Source organism: Gekko japonicus, unplaced genomic scaffold (genome assembly GCF_001447785.1).
Source record: "Gekko japonicus isolate JY-2015 unplaced genomic scaffold, Gekko_japonicus_V1.1 scaffold97, whole genome shotgun sequence".
NCBI lineage: Eukaryota > Metazoa > Chordata > Lepidosauria > Squamata > Gekkonidae > Gekko > Gekko japonicus.
Window position 1 is genome coordinate 384063 of NW_015170278.1, and position 26424 is coordinate 410486.

General features: G+C 43.7%; 1 protein-coding gene across 1 annotated transcript in view; it reads left to right on the top strand.

The window, feature by feature from the left end:
* The window catches only part of INPP4B (inositol polyphosphate-4-phosphatase type II B), a 373171-nt gene that overhangs the window by 299584 nt on the left and 47163 nt on the right, over positions 1–26424 (top strand). Inside the window, exons 21-23 of the mRNA XM_015417726.1 lie at positions 3121–3238; positions 15825–15965; positions 19914–20011. Coding sequence (XP_015273212.1) covers positions 3121–3238; positions 15825–15965; positions 19914–20011 — 357 coding nt within the window. The remainder of the gene's footprint in view (positions 1–3120; positions 3239–15824; positions 15966–19913; positions 20012–26424) is intronic.

Here is a 26424-nt window from a genome sequence, read left to right on the forward strand (position 1 = left end):
AAAGGTGCCTCTGGACCCAGACTTGTATTCTATGGCCAGAAAAGAAACGCAGACAATGAAAAATTTCTTGTATTTAACTTTGTATATATAATCATACGAGTACAAAAAAATAATAATCAAATTCTAACACAGTATTCCATCATGAGAGCCAGCGTGGTGTAGAGCTTAAAGTGTTGGACTAGGATCTCGGAAATCCAGGTTCAAATCCCCACTCGTGCCATGACAGTTTGCTGGGTGACCTTCGGCCAGTCACATTACACTTGTCCTAGCCCTGGCCTGGATAACCCCAGGACAGTCAATCTCATCAGATCTCAGAAGCTAAGTAGGGCTGAGTGGAGGCAGGCAATGGCAAACCACCTCCAAGGGTCTCTTGCCTTGAAAAATCTACAGAGTCGCCATAAGTCAGCTGTGACCTGACAGCAAAAAAAAAAAAATCCATCAAGTTCTGAGCAGGCACTTGTGGGGGCTTCTGTTCTCCATTTTGAAGCCCAAGAGCTGACCATTCAAAAAATCTACAAGGCATTTTTGAGAGCTAGGAGTCTGCCTTTGTACTAACTTTTACTACCAGCCGAAGCATCACAAACAGTGTTCCCTCTAAGCTGAGTTAGTGTGAGCTAGCTCACAGGTTTTTAGCCTCCGGCTCACACATTTTTGCCTTAACTCAGGGAGGAGGGCTCCAGAGCAGACTTCTTGATGCAGTCACCAAATCGCCCGCTCACAACTTTCATGCCAGTAGCTCACAAAGTAGAATTTTTGCTCACAAGACTCCACAGCTTAGAGGGAACATTGATCACAAAATACTGAACATAAGAATGTAAGAAGAGCCCTGATGGATCAGACCAATGGTCCATCTAGTCTAGCATCCTGTCTCACACAATGGCCAAAAAGTTCCTCTAGACTGCCAACAACAGGGCATAGAAGCTGAGCCCTTCCCCTGATGTTGCCTCGTGCCTCTGAATGTGGAGGTTCCCCTCAGTCACCATGGCTAGTAGCCATTGGCAGACTTATCCTTATTCAATCCCCTTTTAAAGCCTTTTATTCCTGTGGCTATCATCCTCTGGCAGCAAATTCCACATTTTAATCACTCTCTGTATAAAGTAGTATTTCCTTTTGTCTGTCCTGAACCTACTGCCCATCAGTTTCATTGGATGCCCTCAAGTTCTAGTATTTTGGGAGAGGGAGAAAAAATTCTCTTTGTCAACTCTCTCCATCCCATACATAATTTTATAAATCTCTATCATCACAAGATTCACCAGACTAGATGTAAAAAACACAGTACCACAAAGAAGATGCCCTCGTTCTTTATTGTTTCCAAAAGACTAAAGTCAAACCAGAGAATCTCTGCAGTAGAAACTGAGGGGGGGGGGGTTTTTTGCACACAGCAGAACCAGTGCAATGTACAGAACACCCAGCATAATATTAACAAAGGTTTGCCACTTTACTACTCTTAAATACAGGATAGAGATGAGAAGGTCTTGAGACCAAGAAGTGAAAATAAGGGGGGTGAGGGGAGAAAAATTAGGTGAAGAGAGACAGAAATGAATGAGAAACGTGTGGAAAAGAGGGAGAGAAATTAAGAGAGGGAAAGGTTGTTTTATTTTGCTGCAACACCCTAATAACTGCTTTGCAAGATCTGGCTTCCCAGCACCCCTAGTGGCTGTAGCCAGAACTGCACTTTAAAAATAAAAGGGAAGACCTTCAGCTGGAGGCAGCAGGACGACGCTGGCTTTGAGGGGCCCCTTCAAAGGCCTTCTTTAAACTGCGCCCAGGGTGGACTGCCCCCCTCCCCCTTCGTATGCCACTGTATGTAGGCCCTCTCATCACTGGGATATATTGTCTTGGCCTCCCCTGCTCCCCTCCAGTTCCTTAGCCTGAGCCACTCTGTTCTGTACAACAATGACAAACAAACTAATAGCAAATAAAAATCAGGACATTAATCTCCTGCTCCTCAAAGTGGTAACTGCAAGGGAGGAAACCCTTAGGTTGCCCATTTGGAGGTAACTTGCTAAGAACATCTGTCAAAAAATATCCCCTACCTTGAAAATATATGCTCTTCATCTGTGTTTCTCAAACTTTAGCAAACCTTCTTGATTTAATTTTTCTCATGGGCTTCCAGCCCCTGCCTACTGCTTGCGCCACATGGCAAACGGCCCCCTTTCAAAGTACACACCCTCCCTCCCAGTTTCAGCAAGGAAGCACATCAATAGCCTCACCCAGTCCCACTGCCAGTGGAGCTGCTGCTGCTGCTGCTATCAAAGTGAAGGTAGTTCCTAAAGTAATTGCTTCTCCAAAATTGCCTGGTCTAGAGCGGCCAGTGCCCATCTTTGGTAATCTTCTGGCTGTAAGGTTGCTAGCTTTGGCTTTCGAAATACCTGGAGATTTTGGGGGTGGATCCTGGAGAGAGCAGTGTTTAGGGAGAAGAGGGACCTCAGCAGACTATAATGCCATAGAGTCCACCATTCAAAGCAGCCATTTTCTGCAGGGGAACTGATCTTCGTTGTCTGGTGATCAATTGTAATAGTGGGAGATCTCCAGGTGCCACCTGGAGGTTGGCAAGCCTATCTAGCAGCTACTGAATATGTAAGCTGTTATGTAATATGCTGTGCAATTCTATACAGAGTTACTCCAGTCTGAGCCCTGACATCAATGAACTTAGCCTGGAGTGATTTTGCATAAGATTGCACTGTTAATCTGGTCTGTATTTGATGTGCAACAGTGATTCAGTTTTGCATTATATGACTTAAAGAGATCAGAAAACATTATACATAATTTAACCAAATGCAGATGATAATATGAATGCAATTTCTAACAATGACTTAGTGCTACATTGCAAAAACTGTGTATCTGCTGTAGTGGGTAACATTATAATGTCCACATGAGGATATGAGAAATCGTCACAGAAATAAAATATCAGGTTTTTGCATATCACTAACCAAACTTTCAAGAACTGTATGGGATGTGCTTATGAAACCACATGTTAAACAGCGATATAGCTGCTTGACAACAAATTTGAGAAATCTTGACTTACGTTGTTACTTTTCAAAAAACCCAAAGAGTGATTACTCAGTTGTATTTTACGTTTCTCAGTGCATTTTCTAATCTACTTTTCTATCTATGCAGGTGAGGAAATTGGGATGCTAGAAGACATGGCTGTGGGAATATCAGATTTACAAAAAGTCATCTTTAAAATAACTGAAGCCAAATCAAATGACCTTTTGCCTGTTGTAACTGGAAGGCGGTAAGATTTTTTCTTTCCTAAAACGAGAGCATAATGTTATTTTGTGCCAGAACAAACCACAGAAGCTCAAATTGTTTTTCTGCTGTTATTTTCACTTGTGTAACTGTGATTTGTATGGCATAGACAGAAAGGCGAATGACAGTGCAATCCTAAACAGAGTTACACCCAAGTCCACAAAAGTAAATTGCCTCAGAAGGATGTAAGTCAATTGCCTCAGAAGGATGTAACTCTGCTTAGGAATGTAGTATAAATGCCATGAGGGTCTTGTAAACATAATAGTCTTTTGGAACACACTAATTGTTAGATCGCGCTAACAAAGGACTCGTAGAGTGATTCAGCAAGTGATTCAGCTTTATTGGAAGTAACGAACAAGCACTAAACTCAGTAAGAAACCAGAACAGAAAACAGTGGGAGCTTATGCTCCTTTTAAACATAACCGGGCTAATGTAGCCACGCCTATTTACAATTAACAACCAATGAGATTGCTTAGTTAAGGACCAATGGGAGTCTTTCCCTCCTAGGGAATGGTATCGTTCTGATTGGTCGCTGTTACGAAGCGACCAATAGGAAGTTCGCTCAGAGGAGCCCTGGTCTGGCTCGAAGCTTAACATAGGAGTCCTATGAGGTGATTCATGTAATCGTTTCAATACATTACAATTCCTCCCCCCTAAGTTAAGTCATCATCCATTTGTTTTATTATTTACATACATTCAAGTCATGCTGTTGTACATCAACTGTTCCAAAATACTTTATTACAATCGTAGTCTTTTAGATAAGTCGGCATCTGCCGCGTACGCTGAGACCTGCGAAGCGGTGCAGGCTCTATGGGCACACAAGGTTGTGAGTCACTGTGGGGTTCACTACAGCCTGGTTCAGGCACAAACTCTACTGGGGTTTCAGCCCCGCACACAGGGGTCTGCCCTGACTCGGGGACAGTACCGGGCCCTTCGGTACTCACCGCCTGCTCTGGGGGTCTCCACTCAACATTGGGGAATTCAGCCGTCGGAGAGTCAGCGCTGTCCTTAGCCCAACGTCTCCTTAGCTGATCTATGTGGCGCCGCCATACTCGACCGTCAGCCAACTGTACCACATACATGCGAGTACCCACAGAGTCGGATATTACCCCAGGAAGCCATAAGTGACCATTAGCATAATTCCGTGCAAGAACCTTGTCCCCTTTTTCAAACATTCGTACCTTCGGTTGTGAGTCGGTACGCTCGGAATGATCGTCAGTGAGATCCGGATGCAACCTGTTTAACCGAGTTGTGAGCCTCCGCCCCATTAGCACTGGCTCCAGTCCCCTTCGTCCATTTTACCCAGGGCCTCTTTGGCCGTCCTGACCATCCGTTCGGCTTGGCCATTAGATGCCGGATGGAAAGGGGCCGAAGTCATTTGGCGTATGCCATTACTCGTGAGGAAGAGCCTAAATTCCTCAGACACAAATTGAGGCCCGTTGTCACTGACGATGACGTCAGGCAACCCGTGGGTGGCAAAAAGTCGGCGGAGCGCATGGATCACAGCAAGTGATGTGGTCGATTTCATATGCACGACCTCCAGCCATTTGGACATAGCGTCCACCACAATTAGGAACATTTGCCCTTGGAGAGGGCCAGCAAAATCTATATGCAATCTGGCCCAGGGTTTACCAGATGACTCCCAGCCTTGGGGTGTAGCTTGTGGGGGATCGGGTCTGACTTGCTGGCATTTGGGACACCCTCGTACCCATTCTTCGATCTCTTTGTCCAGCCCCGGCCACCAGACATACCCTCTGGCCAACGCTTTGGTGTGTACCATACCGGGGTGACCCTCGTGCAGCGACTCTAACACTCTCGTCCTGAGTTTGTCAGGAACCACCACCCTGTTCCCCCATAATACACAGCCCTTAGAAATGGATAGTTCATTTTGACGGCTTTTGTAAGGGCCGAACTCCGGTTCAACGCTTCCAACCGGCCACCCCCTCCAAACCCAGTTTAATACTCGGGACAGCACGCTATCCTTGGCCGTGTGTGCTGCAATGTCCCTGGATGATACCGGGGGTCGAGGAAGCTCCTCAATTGCCAAGACCTCACAGGCGGGGGCAGGGTCTGCGCCAATGTCCGGCACCGGGCACCGGCTGAGGGCATCCGCATGCCCAATCGCTTTCCCAGGCCGGTGCTCTAAGTCAAAATCATAAGCCTGCAAAAATATCGCCCATCTAAGCATGCGTGGGGACATGATGTTTGGCAATTGCTTATCGGGCGCAAAAATCCCCAGTAGCGGCTTGTGGTCAGTGACCAGCAAAAATCGTCTGCCAAAAATAAAATCATGGAACTTTTTGACAGCCGCTACCAACGCCAGACCCTCCTTGTCTATCTGGGCATAGTTCCGCTCTGCCGCAGATAGTGATCTAGAATAAAAAGCGATAGGCGCTTCGCTCCCATCAGGCATCAGATGGCTTAAAACTGCGCCTACTCCAAAAGGTGAAGCGTCAGCAGCTAACACCAGGAGCTTGTGTTCATCATAATGCGTGAGTACGGCATTAGATGTCAGCAGCTCCTTGACTCCCACAAAAGCCTTTTCCTCGGCCTGCCCCCACTTCCATTTTGCCTCCTTGTGCAAAAGCGCGTGCAAAGGGGCCGCCACTGATGCCTTATGCGGTAAAAACGCATGATAAAAATTCAGGAGTCCTAAAAAGGATTGGAGCTCCTTCTTACTCACCGGCCTGGGGGCGTTTTGGATTGCAGATACCTTCTCATCCGTGGGGTGGACTCCCTCTGCGTCAATGCGAAACCCCAGGAAGTCCACACTTTCCACCCCGAGCGTGCATTTTGAGCGCTTAACTCTGAGACCGGCATTTTGAAAACGCCTGAGGACCTCTTTAACCCGGTCCAGTAGTTCCTGTTCAGACCCGCCCGCAATCAGCACGTCGTCAAAATAGGGCACTGTGCCAGGTACCCCCCTTAGTAGACGTTCCATGAGGCCCTGAAAAATCCCAGGTGCTACGTTGACCCCGAATTGCAGCCTGTTCACTTTAAAAGCCCCTTGGTGGGTTACAATTGTTTGGGCCTCGGCAGCCTCCGGGGTGACAGGCAACTGCTGGTATGCCTGGGCCAGGTCAAATTTGGCGAAAATCTTGCCACCCCCCAGGGAAGCCAAAATGTGGCTTATTACCGGGACCGGGTACGAATGTTGCTGCAGCGCCTTGTTAATCGTACATTTGTAATCGGCGCATAGTCGTATGGACCCATCTGATTTGACAGGGGTTACGATCGGGGTCTCCCATTTGCTGTATGGTACTGGCTCTAAAACCCCTTGCTCAACTAGTTTGTCAATCTCTTTTTCCACCTTATGTTTGAGAGACACAGGTACTTTCCGATACTTCAACCTAATAGGTTTGACTGACGGATCTAAGTCAAACGCAACCGGGGGGCCCTTGTACCTCCCCAACCCTTCGGCAAATACATCAGGGAACAGGTCGTACAGCATGCCCCATTTATTTTCAGACATCCTGTTAATCCCAGAAATACCAATGCCCAATGGCTCAAACCAATCTAACCCTAGCAGGTTAACCCGGTCTCCCTCTGCAATCAGGAATGACAGTTTAACACATTTCCCCTTATACTCAACAGTAACAGAGTCCCGTCCGGCCAAGGGAATTCGGTTGCCCTGGAAGTCGGACACTCTGGTTCCCGCAGGCTGGAGCCGCCGCCGGCTTCGGTTCGGGAACAACTGGCGCCAGGACGCGGCAGAAATCACCGTCACGGACGATCCTGAGTCCACCTCCATTGTACAGGGTCGGCCGTCGAGGAGTGGAGTCACGGTGATCTTGCCCTGGCTGCTGGTGCGATTTACGGCCGATGCGCTCGACAAGGTCGCCGTCAACTGGCAGCTTGCTTCCGATGCTGAGGAACGGGTCTTGCCTTGGGTGCTGACTGGAGTGCCCCTCTGCGCTGACCGGTTGTTAGTTGAGGGATCCTTCTTTGCTGATCTGCAGACTCTGGCCAGATGACCACGCCGCCCACACGCTCTGCAGTCGACATCACGAGCCCAACAGGAGTCGCGCTGGTGTTTCCCGCCACAACCGGAGCAAGGCTTGACGTTGGTAGTCTTCGCTGGGGTCCGCTTGCCTCGAACCGCGTTGACGTCATCATCCGCGTCTTCGCCCTCGCTGTCTCGTTGAGCGTGTATACTGGGCTCTGCCACCCGCTGGCGGACCTCCTTCGTGGACTTCTCCGCTGCTTCCGCGGCCACGGCCTCTTCGTAGGCCACTGCCCAGGTCAGGGTGGTGCGGGCGAACAGCCTCTGTTGCAGCCTTTCATCTTTGAGACCGCAGACGAGACGGTCTCTGAGGGCTTCCTCCACGTTGTGGAAATTACATGGTCGTGCGGCTTTGCGAAGGGCCGCCACGAAATCTGCGATGGTCTCGCCTCCGGCCTGGTTCCGCTTGTAAAAAGCGTGCCGGCAGGCGATCTCCGACGGTTGTGGAGAATAGTGAGCCTTAAGCTTCTCAGTGATGTCAGCGTAGGTGACAGTCTTTATATCAGTTGGGGCCACCAACGACCTGGCTATGTCGAAGGTCCCCTTCCCGCAGGAACTCAGGAGGCACGCCCGTTTCTTGGCCTCGTCTGTAATGTCGTGTGTCTCCAGATGGAACTCGAACCTGGATAGGTAGGAGTCCCAGTCTTCTGAGGAGGGTTCGAAGCACTCGAACTTCTGGCTTCCAGCCATCGTGGGAGACTTGGGCACCGGAGCTGGTGGCGCCTCCGCCGGATCGGCTGCTGTGCTCTGCTCGCTTTCTTCCGAGTCCGAAGTGTGGATGTCCGCAGGGCTGCCTACCTGCTCTAACATCCCACCTTCGTCGCCAATTGTTAGATCGCGCTAACAAAGGACTCTTAGAGTGATTCAGCAAGTGATTCAGCTTTATTGGAAGTAACGAGCAAGCACTAACTCAGTAAGAAACCAGAACAGAAAACAGTGGGAGCTTATGCTCCTTTTAAACATAACCGGGCTAATGTAGCCACGCCTATTTACAATTAACAACCAATGAGATTGCTTAGTTAAGGACCAATGGGAGTCTTTTCCTCCTAGGGAATGGTATCGTTCTGATTGGTCGCTGTTACGAAGCGACCAATAGGAAGTTCGCTCAGAGGAGCCCTGGTCTGGCTCGAAGCTTAACATAGGAGTCCTATGAGGTGATTCATGTAATCGTTTCAATACATTACACTAATATTTGTTAGAAAAATAGACCACTACAAGTTTGGGAAAAGGGGAAGTGAAACATTTTGGAAATTTCACTTCATATTTTTATGCATACCCCAGTCTGCAAAAGCTTCTGTCTTGTCTCTGGGTGGACTAGTTTTTCTTCTTTCATTATTGGCATGAACCATCTACTTTATTGTCAGATACAGAAAGCCACATCAAAAACGTAATGGTTTTGTTATTTTGCATTCCCTTTTTAGATTCTTACACTTTCTTTCTTTTGACTATAAACTAAATAGCACATTTTAATTTTATGAGAATGATTTGAGAACAACATTTTTATTTTTTTTATTTACAAAACTATGCCTCACTTTCCTGCCTTCAGCAGGGCCACCAAGACAGCTAAACCGATTAAAAATATACATAATAAAAACACATCTTAAAAACCATTAAAACCAAACAAAAACTCATAATTCAAACAATTAAAACCACATTAAAATACATAAAGGTCAACACCAGCACTGAATTGTGCTCAGAAACAAATTGAGAGCCAGTGTAGATGGGCTGAGATCAGAGTGATATGGTCTCTACAACCCACTCCAGTCAACATCCCTGCTGCAACATTTTGCAATAATTGAAGTTTCCAAAGACTTTTCAAGGACAACCTGAAGTAGAGTGCATTGCATTACAGTTAGCTAATCTAGATGTAACTAGGGTATGCACAACAGCGGCCATATATTTTCTGCCCAGGAAAGGCTGCAGCTGACAGTCAAAGCTAATAAAAGGAATTCCTGACCGCAGCTGCCACCTGCTTATCCAGCAGCAGGTCTGGATTGAAGAGACCTGAAGCAACAAACCTGTTTCTTCAAGGGGAGTGCAGCCCCATCCAGAATGGGTGACACTTGAAGTCCCAGGTCAGACTTTCCACTTGCGAGTAGCACTTCCGTCTTTTAGGATCACACTTCAGTTTATTGCCGCACATCTACTCCAAAACTGCCTCCAGGCTCCAGTTCAGGATTTCTAATATATGTGCCACATATTTCAATCTGAGGTAGAGGGTGTGTAAATGAAAATATAATGCTAAGCTGACAGAAATACTTGAACATTATAAAAGAGCTAGTTAGCATACCTCGAGGCCAAGGCATGAGTTGTGAATAGATGTGATTCTGGAGGTATGAAGAAATACACAGCATAAAAAGACAGTCCTATTGAAAACAATTTGCTCCTCTTTTTCTCCTCTTATCATTCCTCCCCTTCTCCCCCTTTTGTCCTACTTCTCTGCTCATATGATTTTTGTTTTTTTGTTGTACATCTGAATGGGTATGTGAAGTTTAAATGTTCATAACAAGTTCCAAAGTCTTTAATTAATCATGAGTAACTCTTACAGAAGAACAGTGATGAAGGCAAGAAGTGGAAGAATATGGAAAATTAAATGGAGATCTATACTGTTGTTCCAAACAATTTGGGATGGTTGACATGTTTGTGTTAAAGATAAAAGTATAAACAATAAAATTATCAGCCTCCGTGCCATGTGGACACACAAAGACTTTTCAAGCAGCTTTTGTGATGCAGCATAAGGGCCTGCTCAGCTGTTCAGAACAAAACAAAAATAGTCCAAAATCCTATTGTACATGCATAAGCCTTTAAGTGTGCCTAAAGTACCACTTTGGATTCTGGGCACTGTTTCCCAAATAGCATTGCTGGCATGATAACAGATAGAATGGGATCATGCCCTGAGCTTCTGAGAGAGATACAGGGTAGAAATGTGAAATACAAATGAACAAAAGAAGAATTTTAGGCTGTTACTGCTCTGGACCCAGAGCAACTGATAAAACAGTAGTATTCTATATATCCTGAAAGGGTTATTGATACCTGATGTGAATAACACTTTTATGTCATCAAGAGATCTACTTTTCAGAATGTACTAACAGTTTTTACATGAATCACACAAATTGGAAAACTAGACTTTATCCATATGCTGTGTGAACTGAATGTTTTATGCAAGATGAGATAATTGTGAAGAGTCCTTTGTCTCATTCAAATGAGACCTTGTATGGTATTCTTGGTATATGTATAGATATGATTGAATGAGAAAAGACAGTGACAGATAGTCCAGGAGTTCCATCAGCTTAATGGCTGTCAGCACGCTTTAAAAATTACACCAATATTCTTTATCAACCTCTGGCAATTATCTTGGACGTCTTAGTTGTCAAAGCAATAGTTAGATGGTCAAATCATGCCACTTACATATTCTTGTGTGCTTTTCTGGACAGACAAACATCGTCAGATAGGTCCTCTTTGCAGCAAGGGTTGAATTTCATATTAACATTAGCAATTTTCCTGTCACTGAGAAAAGTGAGATCACAGGGTTGGGGCAATGGGAGGCAACCAGAACCTCAGCCAGAGGACTTTTGGTGTTGGTTCTCTGGAACTCTTTGTCAGGTCATTGCCAGCCTTTGCAGAGAGTGGCAAGCACAATTTTGTCAGTTTGCTCTCCGTTTGCCATCAGAGTTGCTATAGTTTTGTGATTCCCCCCCCATTTAAAGATTATTTTTGAGTGTCTTTTTAGATTAATTTTATTATGCATTTGATATAATTCTAGGAGGCTAAGAAATAGGGCAACGTTTTCAAAATAAATAAATATGAATATGTAAATTCAAAATTTAACATCTACCAAAGCAGCTATTAGTAAAAAAACCCTAATATTTCAGAACTGCAAAATTTAATACATTTAAATCATTAGTATGTGCTACTCCCATCAAAGAGATAAACCTAAATTCATATTCCATGGGGGAGTGAATTGGGGATGTAGCACTTTTTTTCTTTAGATATATGTTTATCCTAAGAATTCCTCTTGCAAATTCCTCTTTTGTTTTCAGTAAGTGCTACCTCAACACCAGATGTCTTTCAGGTTCAAGAAATCCATTATAAGAATAAAAGCTGTGGTAACATTTAAGTTTCATAAAAATACTAGGTTGCCAGCTCTGGGTTCAGAAGTACCTGGATACTTTGGGGGTGGATTCTGGAGAAAGTGGGGTTTGTAGAGGGACATAGAGTCCACTTTCCAAACCAGCCATTTTCTCCAGGTGAACTAATCTCTATCGTCTGGAGATCAGTTGTAATCCCAGGAGATCTCCAGCCACCACCTGGAGGCTGGCAACCCTATATTTGTGTGTGTGTGTTTATAAAACTCCTCTGCAATAGCAGAAACTTTAATCCTTAAGAATATGAGAAATTGTGAATAAAATCCACAAGTAAATCAGTAGAACTGGGACCACAGGTATTTAGTTCTGTTTGATCTAAATGAGATTTAAGTGTCCTACTTTTCTTTAGTCTGGGTTGGATCCAGAATAATTTTTTAACTAATAGAAGGGGAAGTGTATTTTCTGCCTATTTCCCCTCCCTGCTATTTGCCCCTCATGCTATTCCTGGTTTCAGTTTGGTGTTGTGGTTAAGTGCGTGGACTCTAATCTGGGAGAACCGGGTTTGATTCCCCACTCCTGCACTTGCACCTGCTGATGTGACCTTGGGTCAGTCACAAGCTCTGGCACAGCTGTCCTTGAAAAAGAGCAGTTTGTGTCAGAGCTCTCTCAGCCCACCCACCTCACAGGGTGTCTGTTGTGGGGAGGGGAAGGGAAAGGAGTTTGTAAGCCGCTCTGAGACTCCAAGTGAAGGGCGGGGTATAAATCCAATCTCTTCTTCTTCTTCTCTTCTCTTCCTTTCCACAAGAGGCAAATTTCCAGAATATTAATGGAGGGGGAGAGGCAGGAAAGTTCTGTTCTACTGATGGAAGTGCCTTTTTCTTCCTGCTATGAGCACATATAATTGAACTGGCATTAAGAAAAAAATCCATTCTAAGAAGTAGCTCTGTAAGACTGCTTCAGAAGTTGATCTCCCTTCATTTATACTATTGAAAGCAGATGAGAAGGCCAAAAGCTTTTCTTCAGATTTTTAGACTTTTGCTTTTTAATCCCCTTTTTCCACTTCAGTGAAGCAGTCATTATAAAGGGACAGTTTGTAATTAAATTACTGATCCCATTTCTTATAGATTCCCTATCATTTTAAGACAAAATGAAATGTTAGTATCCAAACGGTAAGCTTTTTTTTTATATAAGTAGTTTTTATTGGGTTTTTAAACACAAGACAGACATAAACCAGGACAAGGAAAAAAAAAATATATAAGCAAGTTCTACATATTCTACATGACTCCTTCACCATACCTCCCTCGTATATAACAATATCAAAAAGAAAAAACCTAACTTCTAATCAATCAAATCTATGATCCTCTTGATCAGCCATATTCCAAATAGTTGAATCACTTCCACCTTCCAATCAGGTACAAACTAAATTCATCTGATTTTAAAGTTGATATAGTCACTTGATATACTTAATACGCTTAATGTAATCACTTAATATTCTTAATATGACTAGCATAGTCTAATATATATACAGCAACAGTAAATAATAAGTACAACCTCACCTACATTGGAATGAGACCAATATCTATCTCTTTGCCTCTATAAGATAAAGGATCAAGTGGCTAACTCGCAGTGTTTTTAACTCAAAACTCGTGGGCAGAGGTTTATGCTATTATTTAGTACAATTTCGCTCCTGCTATTTTTGTTAAACGCAGTTTATCTTTTGTTTTTCAAGTTTCAACAAGCCCATATGCTTCAAACAACAAAACTTACATCAAAAGCTAAATATCCTATCTGCAAACATCCTTTTTTAGTATGCCTCCTATCTTTGTCCCTCTAGCGGCAAAAACTCATGCATCTGTATAGTGAAATTTGTAAAAATTAATTAATAAACAGTATCAGCAATCCATCTGACCATCCTAGATTCCATACTTAATTCATCCAGTATTTCCACGCATCATATTATGGCTCATATATCTACATAAAAATAAATAAATGAAGTTAATAAGCAGTAACAGCCATCCACATTTTCTGTCCACCTTAAATTCCATTTAACCTTAAACTTAGTTCAACCAGTGTTTCAACTTCTAAACATCATATCTCTTTGCATATCTTATTGAGCCACATATATCCATCCTCTGCTCATCCCAATCTATAGAGCTCGCTCAGAGTCACCATATAAGTAATTTCTTTTTTATACTGATTTTCCTTCTTTTCTATCAGATGCCTCTGATCTTTGTACTCCTTTAGGTTAACTCCTCTGCCGTCATTCTTGTATCGCTTTAGTTCCAAGTCTTTAAGTTCTCTTAGTCGTTTCACCTGTACAATCATCCTTTTGCTCTTTTTATTTTTCTTCCGGGTGGTATATGGTAGCCTTTTCCCTCCACCGCATCTTTTCAATGTTTTTTCATCTTCTAAAACCATGATTCTAACGTCCGTGTTTTGCAACTCTGCCTCTCGTCGTAGCGGTACATGTTGAGAGACCGGAGGATCTTCTTCCTGCTCAGCTTCCTGCTGTTCTGTTTGTCTTTGTAGCTCATTTGTATATTTCGTCTTGAGGTTTCCCTCTGTACCAATGAATTGTGCATTTTTCAGCGTCTTATCCCAGAACAGTGCAAGAGAGTTCTCTAGTTCTCTTTTCAGTATCTCTTTAAAACTGTCTGATTTGAGTTCTGTAAGTATCGCGTCCCGTATCTGGGCACAAGCCTCAATTAACGCCATTTCCACGCCGGATTGGGTCCGCTTATCTCTCGCACTCTTAAAGGTACACCCGTTGTGCCTCAAATCCTTCCAATATTTTATAATCTTTAGGAAAGTTCTCCGTGGCGCTCCTGCCTCGGGGCAGACCGGACACCCCCCGTCCTTGCCAGGGAAACGGGGGGGGCGGTTAAGCCTCCTACCTTGGGCTCCCTACAGGGGCTCCAAGCGGAGCCCTCCGAATTTCGGGGGGCTCCGAGTAAGCGCGCACGAGCCGGGCGTTCTCGAGAGCTCCCGAGAAACACGCCTGCGGCACAGCGCCATGCCGCCAGAAGTCTCCAAACGGTAAGCTTTAAGGTTGTTCAAAATAAGGATGAAAACGTTGATTTCTGCATTTAGATTGGTGTTTTTGAACTTAGATTTAGAGGTTACTCATTTAAATCCACAAATTTCAAAGCATGAGATGGGTACAAGCAGTTTAAGTTTGCCAGCTCTGGGTGGGAAATTCCTGGAGATTTGTGGGCAGTCTGGGGAAACGTGGAGTCTAGGAAGGGGAGGGAATTCAGCTGGGATGTGCTGCCATAGAGTCCACCCTCCACCCTTCTAGATGAATCTACAGTTACAGGGTGAATTCAGATTTCCTATTCTCTCAGTCCTGAGCCTAATTATTTGTGGGAAACAATCATAGTAATAATCCTTAGCATTTGCAAATCACTTGTAATATTCAGAACATTTCTTGTTGTAATCCTTAACACCAGCCGTCTGAGGGTAGGCCCAAAGGATGCAAGAATGAGAGAGAGAGAGAGTGCATGGCTTGTAGGGTTGCCAGTCCTCAGGTGGGAGTGGGGGATTCCCCGATTTCACGGGCATTTGCCTACCTTCTGGTGGTGGGAAGCCCTGCTCCCAACTGTCTGGTGGGGGGAAGCCCTGCTCTGAAGCCACAACCCCATGCAATGTCCCCGACATGATGACATCATGGGGAAGTGACATCTTCACTCCGGGTACATCACGCAGTGGTGCTCTGGTTTGGCAGCACTCCGGGTACGTCACGCAGTGGTGCTCTGGTTTGGCAGCACTCCGGGTACGTCATGCAGTGGTGCTCTGGTTTGGCAGCAAAACTCAATGGTTTGAGCCCAATTTTACCATAGAGTTTACCCAAAAACCAGAGCATCACCACACGATTTCCCTGGTATGATGGCATTGCACATGGCAATGTCACCCCCCCCCCCACTCCCAGAAAGCTCCCATCCTCCGCCAGCATGAGGTAAGGACCTGGCAACCCTAATGGCTTGCCTGTATAGTGAGTTCATTGCAGAGATTAGATTTGAATGAGGGACATACTGGATCACAGCTCATTCTTTTAGGCACTACACTACACTGGTGTATGAATGCCAGTTCATCCCCAGGCCTCCCCAGTCAAAGTAATGTAGACAGCTGTGTGTGCTCCTAACTTTTTCAGTGAGATTAATTAAGAGTGTTGGGACAATTTACACAACAGACTCCAACTTTTCCATGGCGGACTTAACAGACTTCATGGGAAATTTTTTGTGTTATGTCTCTGACTTTTTTGAGGTAGGATGACAGTAGTGAACTTTATCTGCATTTATTTAAATTTGGTGAAGTTTAAGTAGTTACTTAGGGAAATTTCATTGTTTCTGAGGTAGGCCAGAACCTTTATTATTTTTCTGTTTCTATTATTTTTCAGGAACTCTACTCCAGGGCAGGCTTCAAAAGTAAATTATTTATTTATTTATTTTTAAAGTAACAGGTTAGTCTTATTTTTGTTTTTCTAGGGGTCATTATGTAATAGAAATCAAGCTTCCAGAAAAGATGTTTGAACTGCTTCCACAAGAAATTAAAGAAGGAAAACCACTCCGTGTATACCCTGTCCTCTTCAATGTTGGAATCAATGAACAGCAAACACTTGCAGAAAGGTAAAGAGCTATAGATAGGAACTCTGAGGCAAGGGATGATCTGTATTCTTGGTATTTGGGGGGCAGGGCAACAGTGGGAGAGCTTCTAGTGTCCTGGCCCCACTGATGGACCTCCTGATGGTACCTGGTATTTTAGGCAACTATGTGACAGAGTGTTGAACTGGATGGGCCATTGGCCTGATCCAGCATTGGCTTCTCTTCTGTTCTTAGGAATCAATGGGAAGTAGACCTGGCATCCAGACTCGGAGGTAGCACTGTTGTTATCTCACTATCTGTCTTCCTTCCTTTTTCTCCCAGAGCTATATTAAGCCTGGGATTTAAGCATGAGGTAACACTTACATATGCATATATTCTTATATAGGACTCTTTTTGGTAGTGGTCTTCACAAAAAGGGAACTTTGCCCACTTAAACAATAGGCTACCATTTCCACAAGATCCAATCTAATCTGTGCCTAAAATTTGTCTGCTGTGCCATTCATACTGTTGTAACCTTGCACCTGAACACTGAAACGCCACACATGGTGTTTTTGTTTTTTTTAACCAACTTTCATCCCAGTATATGTAGTCTTGTATTTTTGTTAAGGGCAAATCTTAATAAAGAAAAAGTCTGTTAATATAATATATTCACTCTTATGATGGTGAATATTTTGGAAGGATATGTATACATCTGCCCAGACAACAGGGTTCAGACTGTAGTATTCCACCAGAAGCATTTTGTAGATCTAGGGCATATTAAGTAAACATGACTGTAGAAGAAAATCTCTTAGAGATGCTAATGCATGGTACTCAGATAATTTTTTTTTCAAACTTCCACCAATTCCGTATTTAAGATAATTTTAAAAAATGGGTTACAGAGAACATTTTAAACAACCAAACTTGGTCCTGTCAGTAAAAAGACAAAGCCCTTTCCAAGCCTTTGTGGGGAACTCATTCGGGCCAGTCCTGCTAGGGTTGCCAGCTCCAGGTTGGGAAATTCCTGGATATTCGGTGGTGGAGTCTAAGGAAGCCAGAGTTTGGGGAGGGGAGAGGCCTCAGCTGAATAGAATGCCATAGTCCACCCTCCAAAGTAGCTATTTTCTCCAAGGGGGGGGAGAGATCTGTTGTCTGAAGTTCAGTTGTGATACCTGGCGATCTTCAAGCTCCACGTGGTGGTTGGCTACCCTAGGCGTAGCAATTAGCCCTTCAGAGCAGGGTCTACCAGACCCAGGTTCTTGCTGTGGAAGTTGAGTGGGCGATTTTGGACCAGTCACAGACTTTCAGCCTAACCTACCTCACAGGATTGTTATGCAGATCAAAAGGGGGGGAATGATTAAGCTGCTTTGGTCTCCACTGCGGAGAAAGTCTGTACTTTTCCTCCTGGGGGACCATTGCTGCCAATTCCCAGGTGAGGGCTGGAGATCACTCAGAATTACCACTGTTCTCCAGATGGCAGAGATCAGTTCCCCTGGAGAATATGGTGGGCTTTGTGTCATTATACCCTGCTGAGGTGGCCTCCCCAAGACAGCCAGTGTGATGTAGAAGTTAGCGCTTCAGAGCAGGTTATTCCAGACCCAAGTTCTTCCGGTGGAAGCTAATTGTGTTATTTCAGACCACTCACAGACTTTCAGTGTAACCTACCTCACAGGGTTGATATGCAAATCAAAAGGGGAAGAGGATAATGATGTGAGCTGCTTTGGTCACCACTGTGGAGAAAGACTGTACTTTTCCTAGGTAGAGGCTACAGGGAGGGGAGAAGAGATAGAAACCTGAAGTCAGGGGGCAGATAACGGTATGTTGATGGTTGGCTGGGAAGGAGATAGGGTTGCCACCTCCAGGCTGGGCAATTTCTGGAGATTTTAGGGATGGAGCCTGGAGGGTTTGAGGAGGGGTGGGACCTCAGACAGGTACAATGCCATAGACTCCACCCTCCAAACTAGCCATTTCCTCCTGGGAAACCATTATTGCGAATCTCCAGGTGAGGGCTGGAGATCACTCAGAATTGCATCTGCTCTCCAGATGGCAGAAATCAGTTCCCCTGGAGAAAATGGCTGCTTTGCAGGGTGGACTCTGAATCATTATACCCTGCTGAGGTTGCTTCCCCTCCTGCTTGGGTCCCCACTGAAGAGGAGAAAGACTGTACTTTTCCTAGGTAGAGGCTGCAGGTGTGAAGGGGGAGATGGAAAGCTGAAGTCAGATGGGTTGATAACGGTATGTTGATGGTTGGCTGGGAAGGAGATAGAGTTGGTACCTCCAAGACCGGTACAATGCCATAGACTCTACCCTCCAAAACAGCCATTTACTCCTGGGGAACCACTGTTGCCAATCTCCAGGGGAGGGCTGGTGATCACTCAGAATTACAATTGCTCTTCAGATGGCAGAGATCAGTTCCCCTGGAGAAAACAGTAAGCTCTGTGTCATTATACCCTGCTGAGGTCACCACAGCAAATTGACGCTGAGTGCCCAAGGCCAGGGCACCCACCCAGAGCCTCTTTCTAGAGCTCGTCCTATTTATTTCGACAACAAGCCTTATTCCTAGTTTGAGATAATTCTATTATTGGTACAAAAAGGGAACACAGGAGAAACACTCAGGTTGGTTGTGAGACTTACTGTGTAAAAAGAATGCTAGGGAAAAGTCCTGATGGTTGCAAATGTGTGTGATTAGGCTTCTCCTTAAAGGACAGCATTTCATTCTATGAATGTTCTTATATTTTCTCTGTCACATGCAGAATTTAGATCACTGATACCAGAAGTCATCTTTAGGCAATTGAGTTACAAGTAAATTAAATAATTTAAGTAATCCAAATGATATAACTATCATCTGATACTTCCACTGAGAATTCTTTTGAGCAAGGTCTCAGTAGCAAGATCCCTATTCCCTTTTTAAAACTTGGAGTGGTAGAAGAGAATGTTTGAGAACAGCTGGAGGGTTCTATTGGTGTCTTTGTTTAGTGAATGCTGGGTTGCTTCTTTAGGCCCAATTGACTTGGAATTAATTCCCACTGATTTCAGTCAAAAGTACTTCCAAGTAAATATGTTTAGAAGCAAAGTCTTAATTTCTTTCATTGTCACAATTTAAGACATTTTAAAACTTGATGTTGAGTTTAGATAGGGCCAATTATTCAGAGCTGGTTCAGGGTATTGTAGCCTTCTCTCACACCTTGACTTAGACCTGGCTGGCACTGGAATGGTTCCAGGATTGATGCCTGTTTCAGGATTTGATGCCAGGCTATGTAACCAGCAATATGGCAATGTTTCCGGTGTGTACTGAAAGTAGCTTCATCACGTTGTACTGTTGCAGCACCGCTCTGATATTTGGGCAAAAACTCTGGTAAAAATTGCTTCTACCATAGAGTTTTTGCCTATATACCGGAACATCACTGTGACATCGCCAGCATGATGATGTCACTTCCAGTCCAGTACACGCCAGAAGTGATGTCACCACATCACCAGCAATGTAGCCTGGGCCTCCCTCCTGCTCCTAACCAGTCCCCCTGCCAGCCAACTGATCAGCAGGGGTGGGGCCTGGTGTTGGGGGATCCCCCACTTCCTGCAGGGGGGTATTGGCAACCCTAAATTAATCCCATACAGCCAACTAAAGGAAGGGATACACCAAGCAAAACTCTGGCAGAGAAGGCACAGCAGCCCTCAGAAGATCACGGCCTGAACCCTTCCTATTGGCTAAGGCACACAGGGCACCTAAAAGTCACAGCTCCCATTGTGCCTTACAACCTTAGTTCCTTTGAAAGGATCATTGGCAAAAGCATTCCTTGACCCCAGTATGGTGTGGGAGATGGGATTCTCAGCCTAGTAAAATCAATGGGAAAACTAAGATCTACTACGAGAGTGAATCATAGTAACGATGGAATCCAGTGCTGAAGTTTTTGTGTTTCCAGCCCCTTTCCTTTGGGTGGCTCATGTCTGCTTTTATAGAGCTGGTTTTATGCCTATTGGTCTTTTGCAATTGTTCAGGTTTGGAGATACCTCTTTGCAAGAAAGTATTAACCAAGAAAATTTGGAGATGCTAAAAGAATATTACAAGTTGTTCACAGAAAAAATGCCTCCTGATTGTGAGTATTTTATTTATCCCAACTTGGTTTGTTTATTTATTTATTATTCAGATTTATATTCCACCCTCCCTAGAAGCGGGCTCAGGGTGGATCACAACACAATATCAGAAGCATATCAAAAATTTCAGACACATAAATGGTTGCAAATGGAGCTAATCTATATGCTACCTTTTAGTGCTCATATTTTCATTCATAACTCTCATCACAAACCTAATGGTGTATTACAAATATTGCCCTGTTAGTCTCCCAAAACTTCCCACTGTTATCAGTAGGAATTGGCTCAAGGATTAGATGAAATAATATTGAAAGCATGTTTTCATTGATGTGCAGTCAGTCTAATTATGAAATTATTTCCTACAGTTTATCCTCAAGTGCCTTGATTATACTAATTAAAATGATTGTAGTAATAAAAGTCTCTGTTTCATCCAACTTGTCCTGGGGAGTTGGATCACTGATCATGAGGCTGGGCAATTTGTGTTCTGCTTCAAAGTCCCAGTAGCGCCTTTCTGATATGAACTTAACCCAGAGGATTCTGAGTCCTCTTCATAGTTCTTCTCTCACTTAGTTAGGGATTAAAAAACAAAACGGAGAGTGCACAGCTCCTTTTTCTTTCTATAACCTGCACAACTGTGCAGCATGTCAGAGAAATTTTATTTTTTCTTAAAGGATATAGTAAAGATTTAGGTGTTGCTTCTCATAGGGACTGCATTAAGCTTGAGATCATCTGGGTTGATCAATAGAACCCTCTTTCCTTCTTTCTGCTTCACTGCTCTGGATCTGAGGCAGCACAGTCATGAAGAATTCTAACACTGCAATTAGTTTTCTGCCATATCCACTTAGCCCATTCTTCTGTTGATCTTTGTTCCTGCCTGCAGTATATTTGTTTTTGCATTAACGTCTTGTGATATGCACATGGGTGCTCTCTAGGGAAAGCAGGGCTGCATTCATACATCACAACAAACAAGTTAGTGATGTGCAATGCTCCCTCTAAGCTGTGGAGTCTTGTGAGCAAAAATTCTATTTTGTGAGCTACTGCCATTAAAGTTAAATTAGTTTGCTCTGGAGCCATCCTTCCTGAGCTAAGACAAAAATGTGTGAGCCGGGGCTAAAAAGACTGAGCTACGCACACTAACTCATCTTAGAGGGAACACTGCTGATGTGGAGAAACTCACTTTGCCATAGTTGCTACCTGTGCCAGACTAGGTGAACTAATTTTCCCATTGCCTGCTTCATTCATGTTTGAGTACGATGATCAAATACTTCAAATATAAGAGAATATTGGTCGACACCAAGTAGCTTTGGGAATCTCTTCTGCATATATTTACTCAAGCAGTCTACTGTTTCCCGGCCTTTGCATTGAGAATATATTCTGGTACTGCACCCTGATAAGCCCTAGTTCAAGTTAAACCCTGATTACATTTGCCAAATATACTGTTACATATAAGTATACTGTTATTATTCAACAGGAATTTATTTAAAGCAGGTGATTCTTGGTGCTGTGCGGCATTTTTTAATCATTATTGTTGTGTCAGATTGCCTTCATGCTGATATGACAGGCCTGACTCAATGTTTTGTGGGTTCGTTTGCTGAACAGAAGCCAAAACCTACGTCCTTGCTGCCTAACAGTGTAATTAGACTGCACGTAGGTTAGGAGGTTGTTGCTTGCTGAAATCTTCAGTGACAACCAGAATTAGTGCTAATCAAGTTAAACTTTTTTTTTTTTTTACCATGACAGCTAATCAGAAAATTGCTTTTTTCTTTTGCTGCTATGTTCTGGCTTTGATATTTGAAATAGACATCTCTGTAATCGGAAAGTGAGTGGAAATCTAAGTGCTATATAAGGGAGACTCTTTAGCCTGAAGGTAGCAAAATTGGTACAGTAGCTTTAGACCAAATTCTTGCTAATGAAGTTTCCAAAAAGAACTTTCAGAAGATTCTTCAAGAATAATGGGGTATTTTCCCATGTTTCTGATACCACAAAAAATTGACTACCTGCAGAGAAGAAGAGAGGGGGGAAATGTGGTTCTGATGGTTATCCAATGAGTAGTATTCTATCATGGCAAAGCATGGAAAATCTGTTCTTAAAAAATTATACAATTTGTTCTACTGGTATGTAATTGGGTTTAGAGAATGTGCAAGCTGCCCAGATTTCAGTTAAATCGTGTGAGTGAGCTGATATACAGATGTTCATTGAACAAGTGGAATTTAGCAGTAAATGCCCTGATAGAAATTGAGCAGGTCCAGCTTCTCTAATTATTTCCCCCCAAGCCCAACTCTCCAGACTTGACAAGCAGACTTCCTTTGGAGAATAAAGATTTTTTTAGGAAAGAGAACAAATTAGAGTTAGATGTGCAAATAGTCCAGGGAGGATTGCTTTAGCAAGTCAGTATCTTGATGTTTAGTGATCCAATAAGTTGTTTGAAACATACTAATGAGGACATCCTCTGACAGCCAATCTCCTGCAAAGCTAATCTTCAACTGCAGAGCCCAATCTTTGTTTAACCAAAGTAATGGAACGTTTAGCTTCAAGTAAAATAAGCAGAGTTGCTGTTCAGGCATTCTGAACGTTGCTTGTATATTTTAAGCATTTAACTAATTCACTATAAACAGGTTTAGATTGGAAAAACCCAGTTCTATGTATTTTTATTAACACATTCAAGATTTGTTTGGCTAATTCTTGCTGATTGGACAGTGCCTTATGACAATACAGTCACTCGCCCCAAGGCTTGCTACCTCAGTCTTGACTCTTTCAGCATCTAACACCCGTCATTGTTCCCACCATATAAAGTCCATTGCTAGCAAATTTCAGTTTAAACCAAATGAAAGCACACTATCACTAGGCAGCAAAGTGCCCACTGTCCTCAGCTTTAGGGTTAACTAGCCTTCATATAAATATCTTAAGAATTTTGTGACATATTTATTAATGGTATGGAAAGCCCATTTGAGGAATGGATGCAGCAACAATGCCAGTTTTAGAAATTAATGTTATTACAGATCTCATTAAATATCTCTGAAAGAATGTTTGTTTTAAGGGGTTGGTTGTCAGCATTAAAAGTTTAGAATCTGCAAGAATGTACTTTATTTTTGAGTACAAAAAAAGACTTGTAGAAATCATTCTTAAAACTCTGTGGTTTTCTAATTGCCTACTCAAACCAACCATTTCTTCTTCTCACTTTTGGGTGTTGCCTTCTTGCAGCAGAGCTTACCAGTAAAACTCACTGCAAGAAGTGCTTATGATAGGTTATACTTGCTAGCAACTAAGATTACAAAGTGTCATAAGATTTATCTTAGATATAAGGATATTGCCTTGTCTCTAATTAAATCCTTTGATGTTGCCATTTGGTGATATCATAGGCACAAATGGTCTTTTCCCCCTTCTTAGATATTCAGTGGATTATTCCTACAGGCTATGATCCAGCAGACATACACAGCCGCCCTTTAATCTTCTCCAACCAAAATGTCAAGAGGCTTTATCATCTTGGGAGAATTTAAAGGCTGTTTGAAGGCTTGGGGGGGGGGGGAGGCAGCTGATGAGAGCTGACTTTTTCAAAGTCTTTATTGTATATATGAATGCTGTGCCTTCTGGATCATGACCAAACTAATTACTTAATACTTTACTTTTGCAGTGTAGAGCCCTTGGTAAATACTACTGAAAAATATTAACTTGAGTTTACTGTGAGATTTGAACTTTGGATCAGAACCTAGAAAATGGCTTTCCATTTAATCCAAGTGGATTGTAAAAATGGGAAATGAAGCAGGAAAAGTATTGATCCTCTGTGAGGTTTAGCTGTTGCTCTAAAGAGTAAGAATCACATCTGGTTTGTTCTGCCATTCATGAAGAACTGCCATGGCTGCTACTCCTGGGCAGTGTGCTCGTCGGTACTCTATTTCAGTGTTGTTGTCCTCCCTCAAAAAAAAAAATGCATTCACAGCCATAGAACTGTGAATATGTTGTCCTGGCCCCTTCTCCAGTTCAGGTAAGTCACAGGATGAGATTAGCTGGGGCCGGGTTCTCCAGCCAATTGGAAGTAAGGCTGAAACTAAGAAAGCAGTTCTGTGCTCCTCCTGTGCAGGCATCGACCGTGCACTATTAGGAGACGGAGGAGAGAGATACTACTGCTGCTGTCCTGGCTTCATTGTGGAGGAAAAGACAGGCACTGCTCCTTGTTTGGTTTTGGAAGCAGATAAATAATTTGTGTGGGTTAGACTCTTTTTTGGATCCTCCCCCCCCCCCCCAGTACAATATAAAACAGGTTCTAACTTTCCCATATTACCATTGCCTGGACAAAGTCACCATAAGGAACACTATGTACTTCAACCTTGTCACCATCACAGACGTACCTTATAAATTGTCCTACCAGCCTGTGTGTAGATTCTTTTTAAAAAAAACATTCCTTGGCCCCGGTCACATGGCAGGCTTTGATCTGCGAGAGGGACGGATCAGGGGCACATCAAGTGGGCGCGATCACACCGCAACATCTGGGAAGCGGCGCACACCTGTCCCCGATCCATCTCTTCTGGCCGAAGATGCAGATTTAAAAAAACCCTACAAAACACTACTACTTACCAGAAAATCTGCAGCAGGGGCGGCCGTGGGATCGCCGGATCGCCCGTCTCCGGCAGCATGCAAGGCCCCCTGCCAAACTGCGCAGGCGCACACATGCGCAAAGGGCTCGCCTCGCTCACCCGTCTGTGGCTTCCCCCCATCATCTGATCATGCCGGGGAGCAACTGCGCAGTGGTTCGGGGGATCTGTCTGATCCTGCCACCGCACTTCTCTTTTGATGCGGCTCAAAAAAGCCACACTTCAGCCGCACCTTTCCCCCCAGTGTGACTGGGGCCCTTGTCTTTCGTTTGCTCCCAATTGATCATCTGTTCTTTGCACAAAGATACTGTGAAAGTGCAAAGATCAGCACAAGAAAGGGGTGACAGGATGGTGACAAGATGGAACAGGCAAGAAGTAGTAGGTTGTGGAACTCTTCCTATTCCCATTCTGATCACAAATACTGAAGATGTTTGGTGCATCAAAAGAAAGCCCTTCGGTAGCAAAATTGTTTTCTCAGTCATTAAACGATGGCATTGCTATGTTTGATGAAAATGCTCATGAATTCCAAATGAGACTTTACACTGTTGAAGATCTTCTTTAGTGAAGAAATCCTCGGCCCATTACGCACGCACATCTTACTGCACATTTTCAGAGCTGTAGCCTTTAATCTTGACTTCAGATTCTGAACCTGCCTTATGTACCATTCTTTTTCCTACAGTTACAATTTTTAAAAATACATGTTCCTAAGTCGGGGTGGAATGTCACTTGTGACATGTGGGGGGTGTTGTCCAAAGTTTTAAAAAATTACGCCCTATCACAGTTCAGGTTTTGCACATGCATTTTAGCATTAGTTGGTTGAATGAAAGGGAACAGAAGGGAATGCAGGGAAGGAGGGGGAACCCGAAATTGAAATTGACAAGATTTTTTTTTAAACTGACAAGCAGCTGCAGAGCACTAGGGGATGCTCTGCTGAGTTATCAGCCACTGTGAAAAATGGGAAAGAGGCACACAATCTCATAAAATAGGGGGATATGTAGGGTGTACAGAATGCACGGTAGTACCTACTGACACTGGCATTGCAAGCTGTGATCATTGGCAATATATGTGTGTGCACATGCACCCATGTACAAAGTCAGCTGCAACTCCACCACACTTTGCACAGGGCTGCAATTTGTATGGGGGAAGAGTCTTCTGGAGAGCTTTTTCAGTCTTGTGCCACTATATTGAAAAAAATAGGGGGGTATTTTTACTGATGCTCTAGCTCAGTTGCATAGTGACGCTAATTTCCTGCCCTTCCTTGCAAATTTGTGTGGTTTTCTCTTTGTGATTCTCTAGTTTGATCCTGCACACTGGTTGTGATCTTGGCAATTTTTTAAAGCCTGTCCTGTGCAGATGGATTGATCTCAAATGGATTGATCCCAAACAATTTTTAAGTTTGGTGGTTCACAGAAGGTCCATGTGGCTCAGCTGTCATTTTAATGTTAGGCTTCCAGAGGCTGCCAAAATGCCCCCTCCCAAACTTTGTTCACTAAAGCATTAAAGGGGGAAATGTTTTCAAAGCTTTAGGCTTCCCATCCCAGTGTCTCTCTCTCTCTTTACATCTCATGTCAATTTCATTCTGCACTGACAGTCTCCCCTTTATTTTGTTTGCATGCAGCACTGAAATCCTCTCTCTCTCTCTTTTTTTTTTTTTGCACTGGGGACACTGCTGTTTGTGCCTCTCCAATCCCCCTTCAAGTCAATACCAGAAGGGAACTCAACCTCATGCAGCAACCTCATGCAACCTCATGCAGAGCCAGTTTGGTGTAGTGGTTAAGTGCGCAGACTCTAATCTGGGAGAACCGGGTTTGATTCCCCACTCCACTTGC